Below are 19,930 nucleotides of genomic sequence, written 5' to 3'. Positions count from 1 at the left end.
TTCCTGATGCTTGGATTTTATGATCACATCGTCCACGTATACCTCAATCTCTTTGTGTATCATGTCATGAAACACAGTAGTTATTGCTCTCATGTACGTTTCCCCAGCATTCTTCAAACCAAAATGGCATTACCCGATAGCAATAAGCCCCTACGGCGTAATGAAAGCCGTCTTTTCTACATCTTCTTCATCTATCAGAATCTGATGATACCCAGCATAGCAATCAACAAAAGACCCGATATCACGTCCGGCACAATTATCGATCAAGATACGGATGTTGGGTAATGGAAAGTTATCCTTTGGGCTTGCCCTGTTCAGATTGTGGTAATCGACACACACCCTGATCTTCCCATCTTTCTTCGGCACTGGCACCACATTAGCCAACCAATCAGGATATCGAGTGACCCGAATAACCTTTGCTTGCAGCTGCTTGGTTACTTCCTCTTTAATCTTCACACTCATGTCTGTTTTGAACTTCCTTAATTTCTGCTTGACGGGAGGGCATACCGGGTTAATGGGCAATTTGTGAACCACTAAATCCGTGCTTAACCCCGGCATGTCATCATACGACCATGCAAAAACGTCTTTGAACTCAATAAGTGCTTTGATTAGTTCTTCCCTGATATTCGGTGCAATGTGGATGCTTATTTTAGTTTCCCTGATATCATCTGCATCCCCTAAATTGATGGCTTCTGTGTCATTTAAGTTGGGCTTGGATTTCTCTTCAAACTGGCTTAACTCTCTGTTTATCTCTTCGAAGGCTTCATCCTCATCGTATTCCGATTCATCATCATAATCGACCTCTTGTATAATTAGTTCGGAATCAGATTGATTTTTTTAGACTGGGTTGAAGATCCGTTGCGCATGCCATGTCATTAGAACCAATATAAAGAGAACTGTTCAGAAAGAGAAAAGAAGAAAACAAAATTAGAACAAAATAAGAAGAGAAAAACTTTCACTTTATTAAAATACGGGATAACAGAGTTTCACACTTTGCTGAACACAAAACAAAACTGGATTACAACCCTAGGATAATCCAAAAAAAACAAGAAAGAAAAATCAGAGCCCACTACCAAGACTCCCTCCAGGTAGGAAGGGGAGTAGCCATCCAATTGTTGATATGTGCCCTAGGCCCCACAAACTGTACATCTAACCTACTGGACCCTTCTCCAGCTTCTATCATGTTGACATCGGCGAACAGCCTTTCAAAGCTCTCATTCCAATCTCCATCTGGCCCAATCAGTGGTCCGAGAATTTTCGGGACCAACAACTTTCTGATACCTACTCTGACAAATGATCTGGATAGGTGCGGGATTGGCTTGGGAAGGACCCAGACTCTTTCCTTCAACTTGCGGGCCCGTATCACATCCGCCGCTGTAGACTTGAACCCCAACCCAAAGGTATCCAGATTTTTGGGCAAAGAAACCGGCTGAACAATACCCTGAAGATCAGCCCCTAAACCTTTGCCTGGCACAAACCCGTTCTTCAACATCTCCGAGGCTACCATGACAGTTGCAGCTGCTATTTTGGAAAGTGGGATGCTTTTACCTTCGGGAACTTTGTCCACTAAAACCGTATCGAAAACCTGGTAAACCCACGGTCCCTTATCATCATCAGTCTTTATGAAGGGTACGATGGTATCACTTACGGCGCTTGCATTGTCTTCCCCATGTACTACGATATCTTGCCTATCCCACTCGAATTTGACCATATGATGTAATGTAGAAGGCACTTCTTTGGCGGCGTGGATCCAGGATCGCCCCAACAGAAGATTATATGACACTGCCACATCTAACACTTGAAACTCCATGGTGAACTCGACTGGACCAATTGTTAATTCAAGTATGATGTCACCCACTGTGTCTGTACCACCACCATCAAACCCTCGAACATAGATGTTGTTCTTGTGAATCCTGTCACCATCGACCTTCAGTTTGTTCAATGTGGTCAAAGGACAGATATTGGCACTGTACCCATTATCAATCAGTACTCGAGTGACTACCGAGTCTTCGCACTTCACGGTCAAATAAAGGGCTCTATTATGTTCTGTACCCTCCACGGGCAACTCGTCGTCTGAAAAAGTGACCCTGTTGACCTCGAAAATCTTGTTTGCTATTTTCTCCAGATGGTTCACAGACATCTTATCCGGAACATGGGCTTCGTTCAGAATTTTCATCAATATCCGGCGGTGCTCATTTGAATGGATCAACAACGATAACAATGAGATCTGTGCCGGGGTCTTCCACAACTGCTCCACAATGGAGTAATCTTGCGCCTTCATTTTCTTTAAAAATTCTTCCGCCTCTTCCTCAGTAACTGGATTCTTTGTCGCTACGGGATTGGCCCTTCTTAACTCTGCAGGAGCAAAACACCTTCCCAAACGAGCTAACCCCTGTGTCTCACATATTTCCTCCACAACTTCCTTCCCCTTATGTATTACCATTACTTGACTGTAGCTCCATGGCACAGCTTTCTCGCTGATTATCGGCAATTGCATTACTGGCCTGATAACAACTGGTCCTATGCATGCCCCCTTCATGGCTACTGGCTTGCTTGATATCCCTTGCACCGTTACTTTGACCGGCTCTGGATTCTTGGCAACATCAGACGAACTCTTCCCCATCACCACCACTGGCTTGCCTTCTACCCTTTCCGACTGCACTACCGCTTTTCCACTGATCGCCTTTTCTTTTGGACTGGCATGGTTCATCATTACCGTTTGTGAGGTCTTCTTGAGCTTCCCAGCTTCGTGCACTAGTTCGATCATGTGGGCTTCATGGTGTGCCGGCAACGAGTTCTGATTGATGTTAGGTGCCTCTGGATCCTGACCTCGATCCTATTTGTGTCAATAAGATCTTGTACGACAGTCTTCAACTTTCAACACTTCTCAGTATCATGCCCGGGAGCCCCCGAACAATATTCACAGCTTACCGAGTGGTCCAGATTTTTGGGAAGGGGATTTGGCAATTTGGGCTCCACATGACTCAATAGGCCTAACTGCCTCAATTTGTGGAACAGAGTAGTATAGGTTTCTCCCAGCGGAGTGAATGTTCTCTGCCTCTGCACCCTTTCATTCCTGAAAGTCTGATTCCCACGGAAACCTGGTCCCGAAGGATTCCTGTAGGCCTTTGGTGGTGTATATGTGTTTTGTGGAGGTGGATATGTGTTTTGTGGAGGTGGATATGTATTTTGTGGAGGTGGATATGTATTCTGGGGAGCCAGCGCACGCCATTGCGGGCAAGCCGGAGGCTGGGTGTAAGTTTGGGCGTGATGGACAGAGAAATGTGGCTCTTGTGGTGGGTAGTAGGGCTGTGGAGGGCCGTACGGAATGTGTGGGTAATTTGAGTGATGGGGTTTAGGTTGGTAGTGGGGGGGGACTTCTGGATCTGGACCAAGTACCTTCCTCGACTATTGCGTCATCTTCCCTTTTCTTCTTTTCGAGCGCACCTCCCGTGCTGCTCTGGATGGCCTGAGTGGTTGCTTTAATCGCCGAATAGCTCAGGATTTTGTTGGACTTAAGTCCCTCTTCAATCATACCACCCATTTTTACTACTTCGTTGAAAGATTTGCCAACTGATGTCACCAGGTGACCGAAGTAAGTTGGCTCCAGAGTCTGCAGAAAGTAGTCCACCATTTCCCCCTCTCTCATCGGAGGATCAACTCTTGCCGCCTGCTCTCTCCAGCGGAACCCAAATTCTCAGAAGCTTTCCCCGAGCTTCTTCTCAAGTTTCAGCAATGTGAGATGGTCAGGGACGATCTCAAGGTTGTACTGGAAGTGGCCTGCAAAGGCTTGTGCCAGATCGTCCCAGGTGTACCATCTGCTAGGATCCTGTCTTGTGTACCATTCCAGTGCAGACCCGCTTAGACTTTGACCAAAATGATCTATCAATAACTCATCTTTTCCCCCGGCCCCTCTCATCTTACTGCAAAAACCTCGCAGATGTGCCATTGGATCATCGTGCCCCTTGTATAGATCAAACTTTGGCATCTTGAACCCTGCCGGCAATTGAATGTCGGGGAATGGGCACAGATCTTTGTAGGCCATACTGACTTGGTTGCCTAACCCATGAATATTCCTGAAGGACTGCTCCAGGCTTTTAAACTTTCGAAGCACTTCGTCTTGCTCTGGGCTCTTAGCCGGCTTTTCAGTCTCTACCGGTATCTCGAAGTGAGTATTATAAGTATGAGGCTCGGGTGCTTTAAAGGTTGGTTCAGGGGGGTAATATTGGTTATCGTGAGTCTAAAACAACGGCTCGCTGGATGATCTTTGCAGCGTGGCTGGTGGGGGTGCCACGAAAATAGGAACATTTGGTCGAGGAGGGTTATGATTGGGTTGTGAAGCTTGGGGATCATAGGCATTCCTTCCCTGATAGTATTGGTGACTGGGGAAACTTGTCGAAGGGTCGGGGGGAGGGTATTCCGGCGTGTGTCTTGGTGGGAGAGTGGGAGTAACGGGAGGGTCAGGCACTTTTTGTACCCTAGCTAAGGCCAGCTACATTTCTTTCATCTCCTGTCTCATCTTATCCATTTCCTCCTTCAGCGTTTGATTCTCCGTCCTTTCATCCTCGACACTTTGGTCTGAACTAGTCATGCTTTTTTAGTATGGTCCCTTTGGATCTTGTTTGGTAATGGTAATCTGCCAGAACGTTCTAACAAACTAGCTGGTTCGAAATCTCTAGAAAAATAACAAATTTGTTAGCGTTAGAGTTTAACACATATTGCAATTTCACGTTGGGGGATGCAATGTTCCTAGGCAGTTTAACCATTTCTAACATGTTCTTGCTTCGACCGTATGCGTCATTCCGGCTTACTTTGTTTGTACCTCGTTTAAGTGTTTCTGAAACTTTCTTTATCTCACTTTTTATTTCCTTCTTTTCCTTTCTTTTATTCACTTTGCCTTTTCTCTTTTTCTTTTTAGTGGTGGTCAAATCTTATGTGGATTGCCTATGTATCATGTCCCCGCATGAATCAGATCGCGCGTAGTTCTGCCACAAGTGCGGAAAATAAAGACACCATTTTTGGATTTTTCAACCTTTACTAGCAAAACGTTTTATTACAAGGCAAAACATTTTTGAAAGGAAATTGACAGACTTGATACAAACTACAGACTTTATGCCAAAAAGGAAAATACAAACTCCGACGGACAACAGATTCTGAAGACAAGGAAAATACAGACTCAAACTATGAATGTTTCAGAGTTTTGAATTTTTGGCGCCCGCGGGGCGTCGTTCGGCCTCGCCGCGGGCTTTGGTGCAAGGCCCCTTTGCAGATATTTCAAATCTTCCATGATCTGGTGAACATAAATCATTATTGAAGCAAAGAAGGTGGTACGGGACATATCCTCACAAGCTAGGCACTTTATGGTGATGTAGTGCCCGATATCGTCGATTCTACCCTTGATTCTTGTGTAGAACTCTTCTATGCAAGTTTTCTTCGAGGAACCATAACTCAAGAGCTGGGAACGGTGGCAGAGATGCTCAGTCATCCATATTTGTAGTAACAAGTTACACTCCTCGAAAAAGTTCCCTCTGGCTTTGCAGGCTGTGAGAGCTCAGAAGATATTAGATACTATCATAGGCGCAAGAGTGCTTTCATCTTGAGTGAGCAAGGTACTGACGACCCCGGCTATTTTCAGATCAATGTTTCCGTATTTCCTTGTAAATACTAAAAGGCACAAAAAGGTTATCATAAAAGCCACTCGTCTATGCTCATCCCATTTCTGACGGTTACTTTTGCTGCATAACTTGTTACCCGGGTTGTTGAATCCTCCGACATGACCGTATCTGTCGTATATGAAGCACGGATTACAAAAACCTGCGGCCAAATCTGGGTTATGGACCGTCCTGGGTATCTTTAACGAATCTAAAAACTGATGCATAGTGACAGCTCTTGGAGCAACCAGGTATTTTTGCCTCAACGGAACTTCAGCATTTCGGATGTACCCGGCTATTTCCTCCAAAGTCGGGGTGAGTTCAAAATCGAAGAAGTGGAAGACATTGTGTGTCGCGTCCCAGCAGGTGACCAAAGCCCTTATGATATCCCCCCGAGGCTGAATTTCCAATAAACTCGTAAGACTTTTTAGATATTTCTTAACCTTATCTTGCCCTTCTCCACCTAAATCATCCCACCATAGCCGCAACTTGAAAGGGATTTTAGTCATTATTGAAAAAGGTTCATTTTGCATCGTGCTCGTCCTGCACATTTATTAAGGTGATTAAGCGAAAAATAAAATTTATTTGACTCAACCAATTGGCTATTTTTAATTTTTCACAGATTAAAAGAAAGATCCGGTTCCGAACACGACCTTCCAGCACTTCGGGAACGAAGATTTTGAGGCTGGGTGAGTCAACCGGTCAAAAATCCAAAAAATGACTACAAGTGGCCGTTTATGCAAAGTCAACCTTCCGTCGTCCCTTTTGGGAACATTCAGCTATTTTGACAAAAACGGCGTCACCCGACTTATTTATGACGAAAATTAAAATTTTGACATTTTTGTAAAGGGCAGGTTGGACCTGATGAGGGTTGCCTACGTATCCCGCACCCTATGAGAATCAAACCGACGTAGTTCGGGTAGATAAAACAAACTTCTTTTGAAAACAAGCCTCTTTTTAATGGCAAATAAAACCATTTTTCATAAACAAAACCCTTTTTTTTCATTTTCTCAAAAATCCCACAGAGTTTCGACGCTATTTGGACATTGATTTTTTTCAAAACAGGCGATTAACTACCTCTATCTCTCTTTCCTCAAAGTATTCAAAAGCCGGTCAGCATGCAAGTCCTAAGCAAACAAATGCACAGGTAGCAAGTTGGATGCATCAGGATGGTATTTTGTCGTTTTGGTACACCTGTCCTAGACAGACCCAACCCCTGTGTTGAGCCTCCAAAGTCAAATGCACATGATGCAAACAAACGTTCCTACTAGGGATCCGGCATGAAGCTGAGTTATTCTAGGTTCGTAACCTGGGTATTTGTTCTAGACTGTGTACCCGATTGGACAACTCGAGTCGAGGAGGGGGCTGTGTATCGGGGACCCGCGAGATCGTCTGGCTTTGTAACTTGTCCAACCTCTTTCTTATTTCAGGGTATGACACTAACAGAATAGGGAGTCTCAACCAGTAAGCACATCCCCGGAGGTGAGAAGAGAATGGTTTCGTAGCAGTTTATATACAGTTCAGATAATATCAAAGCGATAAAAGCAACATTTTGCACATTTAGGCCAAAACATGTAATAAGATCAAATAATAAATGAAGCCAAATAATAACAATTATTCCAGGCTCGAATTCTTCAACCCTGAACCAGAGATTCTGGGTTATTATCCCTAGCAGAGTCACCAGAGCTGTCACACCTCCTTTTTGCCTACGCCCGTAGGGGCTTAAAGGGAGTTTTTCCAATTAAAGGACAATCGAAACAGAATTTATGTATTTAATTCAGAGTCGCCACTTGGGATATTTATGGTGTCCCAAGTCACTGGTTGAATCCCGAATCGAGGAAAAGATTGACTCTGTATTACAGTCCGCGAACCAGAAATCCGGATAAGGAATTTTGTTAACCCGGGAGAAGGTGTTAGGCATTCCCGAGTTCCGTGGTTCTAGCACGGTCGCTCATCTGTCATATTCGGCTCATTTATCTGATTTTCTACATATTGCAACGTCGCAAAAACACGTCTCGAACCACGCCACATCAATGCACCCGTGGTTATTGATGCATTTCGACTCCGAAGATTTGGATTTGGGTCACATAAATGTGCACCCGAGTTTAAGAAAGTAAATTATTAAAGGCGCGCCTAAAGCGACTAGCGTATCATTATTTTGGGTAAGGCCGTGAAACTTTGCTAAACGGCCCATCCCGAAGTCTAAGTAATTTTACCAACACGTATAGAGGGCCCCGCAGCTTGTGTATTTTTGTTTGTCGAGGCTCGTCATTCATTATTATTATTTTAAAAAAATAAAATAATTTGCAACGTCGTGGAAATGCATCTCGAACCACGTCACAATCAATGTACCCGTGATTAGCAACACATTTCGACTTCGTTGAGATTTGGATTTGGGTCACATAAATGTGCACCCGGGTTTAAGAAGGTAATGTTATTTAAAGTGCGCGTCTAAAGAGACTAACGCGTGGTTATTTTGGGAAATGGCCATGAAGTTCGCTAAGCGGCCGATCCCGAGTTCTAAGTAATTAATACACACATTTGTGAGGGCCTCGCAATCTGTGCATTTTATTTGGCGAGGCTCATCTCGTTTATTTTAAAAAAGACGATCCTAAAGTGACTACATTTCTCTATTAAGTTCGCCTCTAAACACAAAATGAAGGTCCCAACCAATTGTTACTTAACTTTATTGTACGATTTTTAAGGATGGTCTTGTGATCGAGCCCGTTTCCTACGACCATATTTCATGCGTTATTCGGGCCAAGTTCAGAGTTCGACTCACAGAAGCGCATTCGAGTCTGATTTAATATACACAGGCTATTGCCAATTGCTTTACATGATGAAGCCAAACCCAATATTTCAACTTTTCGAGCAAATGGGCTGCCAACAATCATTATCTACCTACTGTTGACAATATTAAAACCTTCATAGCTAGTGAAACTAACAAGTTTAAATAAACAGGTTTAATAGAACAAACTCATGCTATCTTCATCATATTCCACTTATTTAACTAAACAGCTTGACAATAATGGGCATGCTTAACTATTCGAGAAAAGTACAGTTAACTTGGAAGTTTGATTTTTAATTCTATGATACTAAAGTTGGTATTAAACTACTAAATTTACAACTAAGAAAGGCAAGTTAATGGTCCAGTACAGTCCTTATCAGATACAAACTCCACAGTCCACATTCTTCATGGAGTTATAAAGATAGACTATACAACTTATCATTTATCTACTAAATTCCAGATGCACTAAGTACTACACTACTCGAGCATTTTCTTTTCACTTTTACATCTCACAGCTACATCACAGTGTGATTCGAAAGTGTACCTGGTAATAGACAATAGAAGAAGAAGAGGAGGATCAGCAGAGCAGTAGCAAACAACAACAACAATAACCAGCAACACAATAATAGAACAACCCAGTAACAGATTTAAAAAGACCAGCAGAATTCCAGCAACACCCAATGAAACAGTAGCAAATAACCAATAGCAAACTCAGGAAAAACCACTTGAAACCCCAGAAATACCAACCAGCAACACCAATGAAACAGTAACAGTACTAGTTTTGATATTCAACAGTAAAAGAAAAGACCTCACTTTTCAGTTTCTTAGCTCTCAAACACTGAACTTTTTAGGATTAAAACCAACCTGTTTTTTCTCAAATTACTGAACTCTTAACTGTAAAAAATCCAGTCTAGACTCTCTGAAAAAACCCGAAAGAAAAACTGATTTTTCTCTCCCAAAAAAATAGCTCCCTTAAACTGTGTCCAACTCCTCTCATTTATAGCCAAACTTTTATTCTTTTCAGCTCTTAGGAGCATTAAGCTAATTAAGAAAGTATTTCTACCCATGATATTCCTCAACCACTACTACATGTTTTGTTCTCTTTTTAATTCACTTGTTCCCCACTACCCTTGTCTTTTCTTTATTTAATTACCTTGTTCCCCACTACTATATGTCCCGTTTCAATAATTAATTCACATGTTATGTGTATTTTTTACTTTAATTACTCCCAATAAACCTCTCATACTATTATTGATTCCCATCCTACTATTATGGGACAATACACTAGTTTAATGGTTATATTGGTACCTTTACTGTCAGACCACTCTCATTATCCATTTCAAACTTCTCAAATCCCAAACTACCCTCCTGAATGCCCTGAACTACTATCCTACCTCAACCCCTTTCAATCTGTACCAAATCCATCAGCTATAACCAATTCAACTAAGTTAGAAATCCTAACAATTGACTAATTAAACACATGAAACTAAACCCCAATCAACGACATTAGGACAATTCAACAAAGTCAGATTCATATCAGAACAAACTTAACAGAAAACAAGTAGATCCAAATCACTAAACACAATCATCAATTGAACTCAAAACAGTAGGAAAATCGTCAAAACGCACACACATATAATTTCAATGAATATGCAGTAGGATACTTCATGCGAAAATTTTATCAAAATGAACCCACATATTAAAATAAAACCACAAATAGGTCCGTGAATAGCATAGATTCGAGGTAAGAGATATGACCTTTACTACTGCACTTTCTTGCTCCGTTACACACAGTGAAAACGAAACTCCAAAGAAAAAGCCAAATCCGTGAACTAGCTATGGCTGACCTTTATGCTAACGATCCGACGTCGAACAATGTTGAACTTCCGATGAAACACAGCTTCGTTCACAACACTGTTTCGACGCTTGACTAACAAACACGGACCCGGACGAAACCTCGACGCACTGCCTAGACGTACGACTGAGCACGACCTCAGATGGCTGGTCTCGTTTTGGACTGGAGGGTGGTTATGGAGAAGGTGAGTCGATGGGTTGGGGGTCGTTTTGTTCGCTAGTCGTTCGTCTGTGGTCGAAGAGTTGATGGAGTCGACGGTGGTCGTTGGTAGTAGGGCTGGCATGAAGGGAGGTGGTCGTTTGGACGAAGCTAGTGGTGGATGCTGGACGTGGTCGTGGTGGACGTGAGGCGGGCTGTTTCATCTGGTCGACGAGTTGATGGAGTCGACGGTGGTCGTTGGTAGCAGGGCTGGCGTGAAGGGAAGTGGTCGTTTGGACGAAGCTGGTGGTGGCTGTTGGACGTGGTCATGGTGGACGTGAGGCGGGCTGGGGTGGTCGTTCGAGTGTTGGGTGGTTGGCTATGTGTGTGTGTGCTTTTGTTGAAGATGGGAGATGAAGGGGGCGGGTGGTTTTAGGGTTTTTTGGTTAGGGATTGGAAATGAAAATGAAATAAAGAAAGGGGGTGGTCGTTTGGGCTATGGGGCAGACCGGGTTGGGGATGGGGTATGGGCCGGGTATCTGGGCTGTCTTGGACGGGTTTCAATTTCAAGGGGAAGAAAATTGTTTGGGATGATGGACTTTAAATTGATTTGGCCCAAATATGACTTAACACTCTTTTATTTTGCTTTTCTTTTTTTTTTAAACTAATAAAACTAAAAATTCCAAAAATCTTAAATTAACTTATAGGACTAGATTAATTTATAAAAGTACTAATTAACTTTTAACAATTAACACACAAAATTAAATAAAATCACACAACTTGGACATTAAAAGCTAAAATGCAAAAATACATTATTTTTATGATTTTTTTATTTTTGTAAAACAAACTTAATTACTCCTAATTGTAGAGTTAAATCCTAAATGCAAATGCGACATATTTTTTTGTATTTTTTATTAATTAAATTAAAAAAATAAACATGCACAGACAAATACAAATAATTATCCAAAAATGCCACGAAAATTCTCAAAATTGCACACAAAGGAAAATTATTTTATTTTGAATTTTTTGGGAGTAATTCTCATATAGGGCAAAAATCACATGCTCACATTCATTTGAAGAGATACTACTTCTAAGGAATACCCACGGTCAGGTATCTATGTTTTAAAATTCTATTTTCGAATTGCTAAAATTTTACTAACGATTTTAGATGATAGGCAAAAAGCTAGCCCATACTAAATGATGAGTCACGACCTGCAAGGCATGTGGAATGCATTAAACTTCCCGGCCCAGGGTTACAAATATTCTGATAGAAATTCAAAACGGGTTAAGCAGTCTTCATCTGTAATCGTACCTCCGAATCCTGTATATTTTTCCTTTTTCAGGGAAAGGACCAAATGAGAGGAATAATCAAGTGCTCGAGGCTTCATACTTCAACACTCAAATACTTGGGAGACTACATAATTGATTAGGAATAATCCATTACTCCTAATTGTAGAGTTAAATCCTAAATGCAAATGCGACATATTTTTTTGTATTTTTTTATTAATTAAATTAAAAAAATAAACATGCATAGACAAATACAAATAATTATCCAAAAATGCCACGAAAATTCTCAAAATTGCACACAAAGGAAAATTGTTTTATTTTAAATTTTTTGGGAGTAATTCTCATATAGGGCAAAAATCACATGCTCACATTCATTTGAAGAGATACTACTTCTAAGGAATACCCACGGTCAGGTATCTATGTTTTAAAATTCTATTTTCGAATTGCTAAAATTTTACTAACGATTTTAGATGATAGGCAAAAAGCTAGCCCATACTAAATGATGAGTCACGACCTGCAAGGCATGTGGAATGCATTAAACTTCCCGGCCCAGGGTTACAAATATTCTGATAGAAATTCAAAAGGGGTTAAGCAGTCTTCATCTATAATCGTACCTCCGAATCCTGTATGTTTTTCCTTTTTCAGGGAAAGGACCAAATGAGAGGAATAATCAAGTGCTCGAGGCTTCATACTTCAACACTCAAATACTTGGGAGACTACATAATATACACATGCATGTGTACAAAGAAGGCAAAGAAGATTGAGAAAAATCAAAGTTCAAGCCTGAAAAAGTCAAGTGCAGAGTAAAAGTGACAAAGTCACGAACTAAGGCCAAAGAAAACCTTACTATAGTTAGGGTAAAGGCTATGTACTGAAACGGGTTATAAATAAAAACCTCGTGTTTATTATTTTTACTTTTTTAAATCTGTTACAAGAAAAACAGTTACGAAAAAGCTATAGATATAATTCAAATAAATGTAAAGAATTATTCTAAACTAGACAAGGTTCAATTAAAAACTTGTCAAAGTTATTTCAAATAAACATGTGTGTTCCTAATTCTTTTATCGTATATTAAACACCATTATAAAGTTGAGACGTCTTCTTCATTAAGTGTCGAATATAAGAGGGCCTTCTTTTATAAAACTCATGTTTAAATTAATTAGTCATGAGGTAAACAGAAGTATTTTTGAAGAATAAAAATGCAAATTATTCTGCAAGTCCTTAGAAATAAAGACAAGAATAAAGTAAACAAAAGTTCAAGATAATAACAAGAAAACTTCTTAATGAAAAAAAAAACTTAAGACTAAGTACGAACTTAGTTGTAAAGCTACAAATTGTTTATATAAATTGGAACATGAAAAGGTCAGGGGACTTGCGTTTCCAAAATAAACCCTCAAATGAAACCAAAGGTTTGATCACAATTTTCCGAATAAAACAAAAACAAAGATATTCAAACAATTAAAGCTGGTCACTGAGAAGTTGAAGGTACTGAAGCAGGAGCATCAACGACAACGAGCTCAACTTGGGAAGGAGTAACAACAGTTGCGGGTTCAACTTGACTTGAAGCAACAAGCTCGACTGGGCTTGAAATAGTTGGAATACCCGTATTGACTTCAATATTCACAGAAGCTTCAGCCATGGGAGAAGAAAAATCTTGAGTTTGCTGAGCTTTCTCAATAGTTTCATTGATTTTAGCCAACTCAGATTCCAAGTTGAAATTTTCTTGGCCAGCTTCAATTAGGGTATCATGGCGTGAATTCAAAAACGCTCAACTTACTTCAATAGCAGATTTATCTTCAAGGATCTCATAATCCCTTTCCCAGTCAGCAATTTCGTTCTTTAACTTCTCATTTTCTGCAAGGCAGATGTGTTAGAAGTCTGGAGATAGGCATGGGAGCTTTCTAAAGCACGCACCTTATCAGAAGAAGCTCGAAAGTCTTATTGTGCCTGAGTCAAATTTTGTACGAGCTCCCCAACGTAAGCTTCTTTTTTACTCAAAAGAGCCTTCAACTCTCTGATTTCTTCACTAGCCTTGGACAGCTGCTCTGAGAAAGAAGTTTCAAGGCGAGTTTTTTCTTTATCTGCTTGGCTTGAGGAAGCCTTTTCAACCGCCAACTCCAAAGTCAAAGCTCGTACCTGCTGCTCCAAGGTACTCTTACTCTCTTCTAAATACTCCACATCAATTTGCAAGCTCTCAAACTGTTCCCTCCAGTTGCACGCCTCTAACTGCGAATCATGCATTAATTGATCTGAGTGGGAAAATCTTTTCATCATCTCTATGCCGATAAGGTTGGCCTAAAAAGGGAAAAAGGAAATAAGAATCCTCAAAGATAGAAAAATTACAAAATAAAAGAAAAAAGAGAAGGGGAATACCTTCAAAGTGGCATGCACAATATCTTTCATCAGGGTCAAGGAACTATGACTCTCTAGCTTAGCTTTCTCAATTGGGCCAATTAAAGGCTCTAGCCATATATCCGCTTGACCTGATTTCTTTAAGAGATTACCCTCAGCAAGAACTTCAATGACTACTCGTCTCATAACAGCACTCCTACTTGAGGAGCCAACCTCAGTGCGATGAATGTTTGGAGGAGGAATTGTCGAAGGAGGAACAGAAAAGGTGGTAAAAATAGTCTGGGGAGGAACAGAAACAATCGAGACTGGCAAATGATGAGTTACAGACACAGGTGTCGAAAAAGAAGCTAAGGGTACTTCATCTAAAACAGGGCCTAAGCCTTCACTACCAAACCTGCTAATAAAAAGCTGCTCAGCAGAGTTATGAGCAGCAGCGGGAGCAACGTCATCATCAAGAATCAGGATCGGAGTCTCAGCAGACTCGGTAAGAGGAACAGAACGATGGGGGGATACCTCTGCTTCATCATCAGAAATGATGCGTCTTCGATCTCATGGCCTTGTCACCAAAGAGCCCCCGTTTTCCTCCTCTTCAGAGTCTTGTTCCTCAACGGCAACGGCTTTTCTTTTTGCAGAAGAACCCAAGATTATTTCTTGAGTCCTTTCCAAAGAGATGCGGGAAACCGCGACTACCTCGACAGTGACTCCACGAATAGCAAATCCTGTTAAAAAGATGAATTGAAATTAGTGCAATAAAAAAAATACATGAAAAGATGAAATAAAATAAAAGCTCTTACCATGAGTTTTTACTTTCCAACCAAAACGGTTAGAAAGTGCCTTCCAAGACCTACCATCCATTGGTGTGGTCCTCAATAACTTGTCTACCCAATCACGGAAATTGGGAACGTCTTCCACAACTCCCATGGTTGCTAAAAAAAAAAGCAAAATTACAAAAGACAAACTTGAAAGAAAAAGGTACGAGAAAGTTAAAAAGACTTACGTGCAAAATTTCACTTCTCAGGGAAGGGAACATTATCATTACCCACTAAACCAACAGTGGGGGCGGCAACAAACCTAGCATACCAGCCACGGTCTTTGTCATCCTCAGGGCTCACCAAAACTCTCTTGCTCCTGGCTACTAGTGTGAAAACACTATTGCGGAAGAGTCTTGGGGAGTAAAAGTGAATCAAATAAGGGAAAGTAAAGGGAACACCGGCTGTGTTGGTTAAATGCCTTAAACATGCAACATCCCTCCATATGATTGGGCCAATTTGACCCAAACAAACATCAAAGAAATGACATAACTCAAGAATAACAGGGTCAATAGATGGTCTAAATCCTAAGGTGAAATGGTATGTATAAACAAAAGAAAATCCTGTCATGTAAGAGGTGATTCTTTGGTTTGGATTAGGGATAATAATAGGGAAATCACTACTCCAATGACAGTCTCTACGAACTACAGAAATCAAACCTTCTGTAATTTGAGTGGGATAAATATCAGCATGATCTAAACCAGAGACTTGATTCCTAAGAGATTCTCTGTCATGATAAAAAGATAGTTCCGTAGGAACTATCTCATCTACCGTAGGCTCACGAAGAGGTTCAGAAGGTTCCTTACCTCTTGAAGAAGATCTTTGTGAAAGTGAACCCCTAGTTCTAGAAGAAGGGCCAGAACTAGGTAAAGGAGTGGAAGAACCGCGAACAGAGCCTAAATTACGAAGCCTATCTCCCCTTCTGCTTCTAATGGGAACATTAGGGAAGGTATCAACTATGGGAACCCTTCTAGGGTTAGAATTTGAAGAAGACATGACGAAGGAGGATGATACGATGAAGAAGCAAACAGGGATTTGAGAGATTGAATATTCAGTAAATTTTATGTGGAAAAGACAAAGAAAAAAATTATATTTATACTGATAAGCAACCACCGAAGGAAAAAGTGTGATGGAAGTACCATAATAATGATAAATGATGCTTCGTGAATAGTGGAGTCGTGAAAAAGCCTTAAAAGGGGCTGCAAAACAGCAGAACTAATGAAAAAGTGACACGTGTGAAGAGCATTAAATGGAAGTGACAGTTGAAGCGTCAATTTTGTCATAGCATTAATGGTGACAAAAATTCTCGTTTTAATGAAATCCACTTTCCAAATATTCAATTGATGAATAAGTGACAAGTTGGAGGACTATCTCTATTGGGAAAAATTCAGTTTACATATTAAAGTGGAATAAAGATGATGTGTCAAGACACGTAGACTAGTCAAAGAGTTACAACTGGCAAAGAGACATGAGTTGCAACAGATACGAGCAATGGCAAAGAAGAGGCACGGGCAGATATTCAAAGGACTCGGCGCCCGTAGCTATTTAAGTCATTTAGGTCCAGGAGTCAAGGGGAATGAATCTGACAATATATGAAAGTACAGATACAGTATTTAATGAGCATTAAATACTGAATACGTTAGAGAATCTGTATTAAATACAATAGTTGTGTAACGTAGCATTCAATGTCTTTAATCACTCATAATAGCCTAATTATGACAAAGGCAAAATACATATCTCCCAAATAGCTATAAAAGAGAGATAACCGATCAATTGTAGGGACATGAAATACTATCTGAATATATTGACTTACTTGTTTCTCTTCTGATTATATTATTGCTAGCGAAATTACCTTCTTTCATATATTCTTTTGATTATCAGTAACCCGAGTTCTTCTAAATTAAAGCTTTGACCAAAATCCCATTTTTTGGTTAAACACCAACACAAATATGACATATCTATGCTGACTCTGGAGTGTGGATACAGTGCCCAAGCTAAGCTCTATTCAATGTGGTTAATAGTGATTTAATCAGAATTAACAGACTTCTGAGGATAATTACGTTGTAGTTGAAGGTTAATTTGAGGAACATAACCCTCATTTTGCAGCTCCATTAGAAGATTATCTAATAAAAGGTATATCTGAGCAGACTGCGGGTGACTCGAGTCTGCAGCACCAAAAATATGAGTTCCATTGTTCACTTCAGTCCAGCTGTAACCAGGTATTTTCTGCACTCCTCTTTCCTTCATCATATGACGAATTTTAGAAACCATATCCCATTTACCGGCATTAGCATGTAGATTTGCTTGTAATATATAGTAGCCAGAATTTTGCGGGTCCAAGCCTAACAGATGCTCAGAAGCCATTTCAGCAAGCTCAGTATTGCCATGTAAGCGACAAGCCCCGAGTAATGTTCCCCAAATGCCTGCATCTGGAGCAATTGGCATGCTCTTTATCACCCCAAATGCTTCTTCCACAAGACCAGCTCTCCCAAACAAGTCAACCATGCATGCATAATGCTCCATTTGGGGCGTAATCCCATATTCTTTAGTCATGCAATTGAAGTAATGCTTTCCTTCTTCAACTCGGCCAGAATGGCCACAAGCTGATATGATTGCGAGAAAGGTGACATGGTCAGGCTGGAATCCATCCTTTCTCATTCCCTGAAACAAATCCAAACAGTCCTTAAGTAGGCCATGATTTCCATAAGCTGCAATAATACTATTCCATGATACTTCATTCTTGTGCGCCATCAAGTCAAAAACACGCCAAGCTGCCTCTATGTTCCCACATTTAGCATACATATCTATTAATGCACTTTCCACAAAAACATCAGAGCTAAATGCACTTTTCATAATGAAGCCATGGATCTCTTTCCCATAATGTAGAGCTGGCAAATTTGCACAAGCAGAAAGAGCACTGGATATGCTGACACAATCATATTTGGCTCCATCTGCACCCATTTGGTGGAAAAAGTCAATGGCCAATTCCGGTTCAGCGTTCTGGCAACAGCTCGTGATCATCGAATTCCAGCAAACAATGTCTCTATCAGACATCCTTCTGAACACTTGTTGAGCAAGATCTAACCTTCCACACTTTGCATACATGTCCGTCACTGCACTTCCCACATAAAGTATTCCTTGAAAACCACGCTTAGCAATGACACCATGCAGTTCCTTACCTATTCTCAGAGCAGCCAAATTAGCACAAGCTGGTAATGTACTTGCTAGAGTAACAGGATTGGGCCTCATTTTCTTAATAAGTAACCATCGGAAAACTTCTAGGGCATCAAAACTCATGCCGTTAAGAACAAATCCTGAAATCATTGCAGTACATATAACAACATCCACCGCAGGGCTGCAGTTAAATATGTTGTGTGCTGCCTCAACATTGCCACATTTGAAGTACATATCAATAATCGCATTCTTCAAGAAAACATCCATAGATACATCATGTCTCATAATGTAACCATGAATTGCCTTCCCCTGGTGTAAATCTTCTGAAATTGAAACTGAGGGGAGCAAACTGGAAAAGGTGATGGAGTCTGGTTTGATACTGGAAGCTACCATTTCATGAAATAATTCCAGTGCCTCATCCATATACCCATTCTGCACGTACCCTCCAATCATCCCATTCCAAGTCACACGGTCTGCTTGTGGCACTAAATCGAACAACTTTCGTGCGTCAAACAAGGAACAGAATTTAGAATACATCGCGATCAACGTATTGGCTACTGGAGAATCCATTTCCAACCCACACCTAACAACAAGCCCATGAAGCTGACAACCAAATTTAACCATTGTTTCCGAGGCACAAACCGAAAGAACACAAGAATATGTTACTGAATTAGGCTTAGTTTCACTTCTCCTCATCTCCCTAAATAACTCAACCACATCATTCACTGATTGTTCATCTTTAGCATAGCCATTAAGCATCACATTCCACAAGACACTATCCCTTTGAGACATTTTATCGAACAAAAGACGAGCATCGCCCAAACAACCGTTCTCGGCATAGAACTTGATAAAAGCACTGCCCACAAACACATCATCCTCAAAACCTAAACTTCTTACAATTCCATGTAGCCATTTACCTAATTTCACAGCATTTATACCAGCACAAGCCTTAATCACATAAGGAAAAGTGTATTTATCAGGATTAGTACCAAAAACCAACATTTTAAAGAACAACAAGATTGCACAATTAAAACGACCCATTATTGTATAGCCTCTAATCAGCCAATTCCAAGGGGAAGCATAACACAACTGCAGCTGAAAAAACAAGTTCTTGGCATCAGTAAACCTATTACACAAAACATACATGCCCAAGATCCTTGTACCAAGAATACCCAAGTTGTCGATTCCATTTACAGTGACTTGGGCATGAACCTGCTTTCCTTTTTTAAGAACAGAACCAATATTACTTTCTGTAAGAGAAGTGCAGGATTGTAGAATTGGAGCAAGTTTTAATGCTAAAACCTCTTCTGTGTAGTGAAAAACGGAGTCTTGGATGAAATGGGAATTGGGTTTTGAGGAAAGTGCAGCAGCGACTGAGATGCTTCTGTAGATTGCACAGATATTCCTGCTTTGAAACAACATTTATCTTCTTATGATGTTGACTGCTTTTCTTTGTCCATTTTCCTCTTATATCCTCTCCAAATTCTTTCCTGTTTTGGTTTGAAAGAGGAAAGGAAGAGCTACGCATACCCAGGCAAGTCAAACAATTTTAAACGTTCACTCTTATTTTTCTTTATTTTGCCCGTCACACTACAAATAATTAATGGGAAAACTGTAATTTTGGTATAAGGTATAAGAAGGTATAAGAGTCGTATAAAAATTTAATATTTTTTTTGGTTAGCAAATCAGGTATAAGTTATTCCGATGTTAATTTTAACATTGAGATAACTTATACCTTATAGAAGGTGGGGTAATTAGCACCGGTTTAACTTATACCTTCTTCTTAGAAATTATGCAATTGTCATTCTTAATACAACAGACCAAACAATGAATAAACTATAACCCAGACATAACTTATCCCAATATAACTTATACC

The 19,930-nt window shown here is 40.4% G+C and overlaps 1 protein-coding gene across 1 annotated transcript; it reads right to left on the bottom strand.

Annotated features, from left to right (window-relative positions):
- Window positions 1-16,787: 16,787 nt before the first annotated feature.
- LOC107831147 (pentatricopeptide repeat-containing protein At4g21300-like) lies at window positions 16,788-19,602 on the bottom strand. Its single transcript, XM_016658881.2, has one exon. It carries the CDS (start codon window positions 19,474-19,476, stop codon window positions 16,906-16,908), a length of 2,571 nt encoding a protein of 856 aa, XP_016514367.1. The 5' UTR covers window positions 19,477-19,602; the 3' UTR covers window positions 16,788-16,905.
- Between the last annotated feature and the right edge of the window lie 328 nt (window positions 19,603-19,930).

This window comes from Nicotiana tabacum, chromosome 3 (genome assembly GCF_000715075.1).
Source record: "Nicotiana tabacum cultivar K326 chromosome 3, ASM71507v2, whole genome shotgun sequence".
NCBI lineage: Eukaryota > Viridiplantae > Streptophyta > Magnoliopsida > Solanales > Solanaceae > Nicotiana > Nicotiana tabacum.
This window is presented reverse-complemented; position numbering and strand designations above follow the sequence as displayed.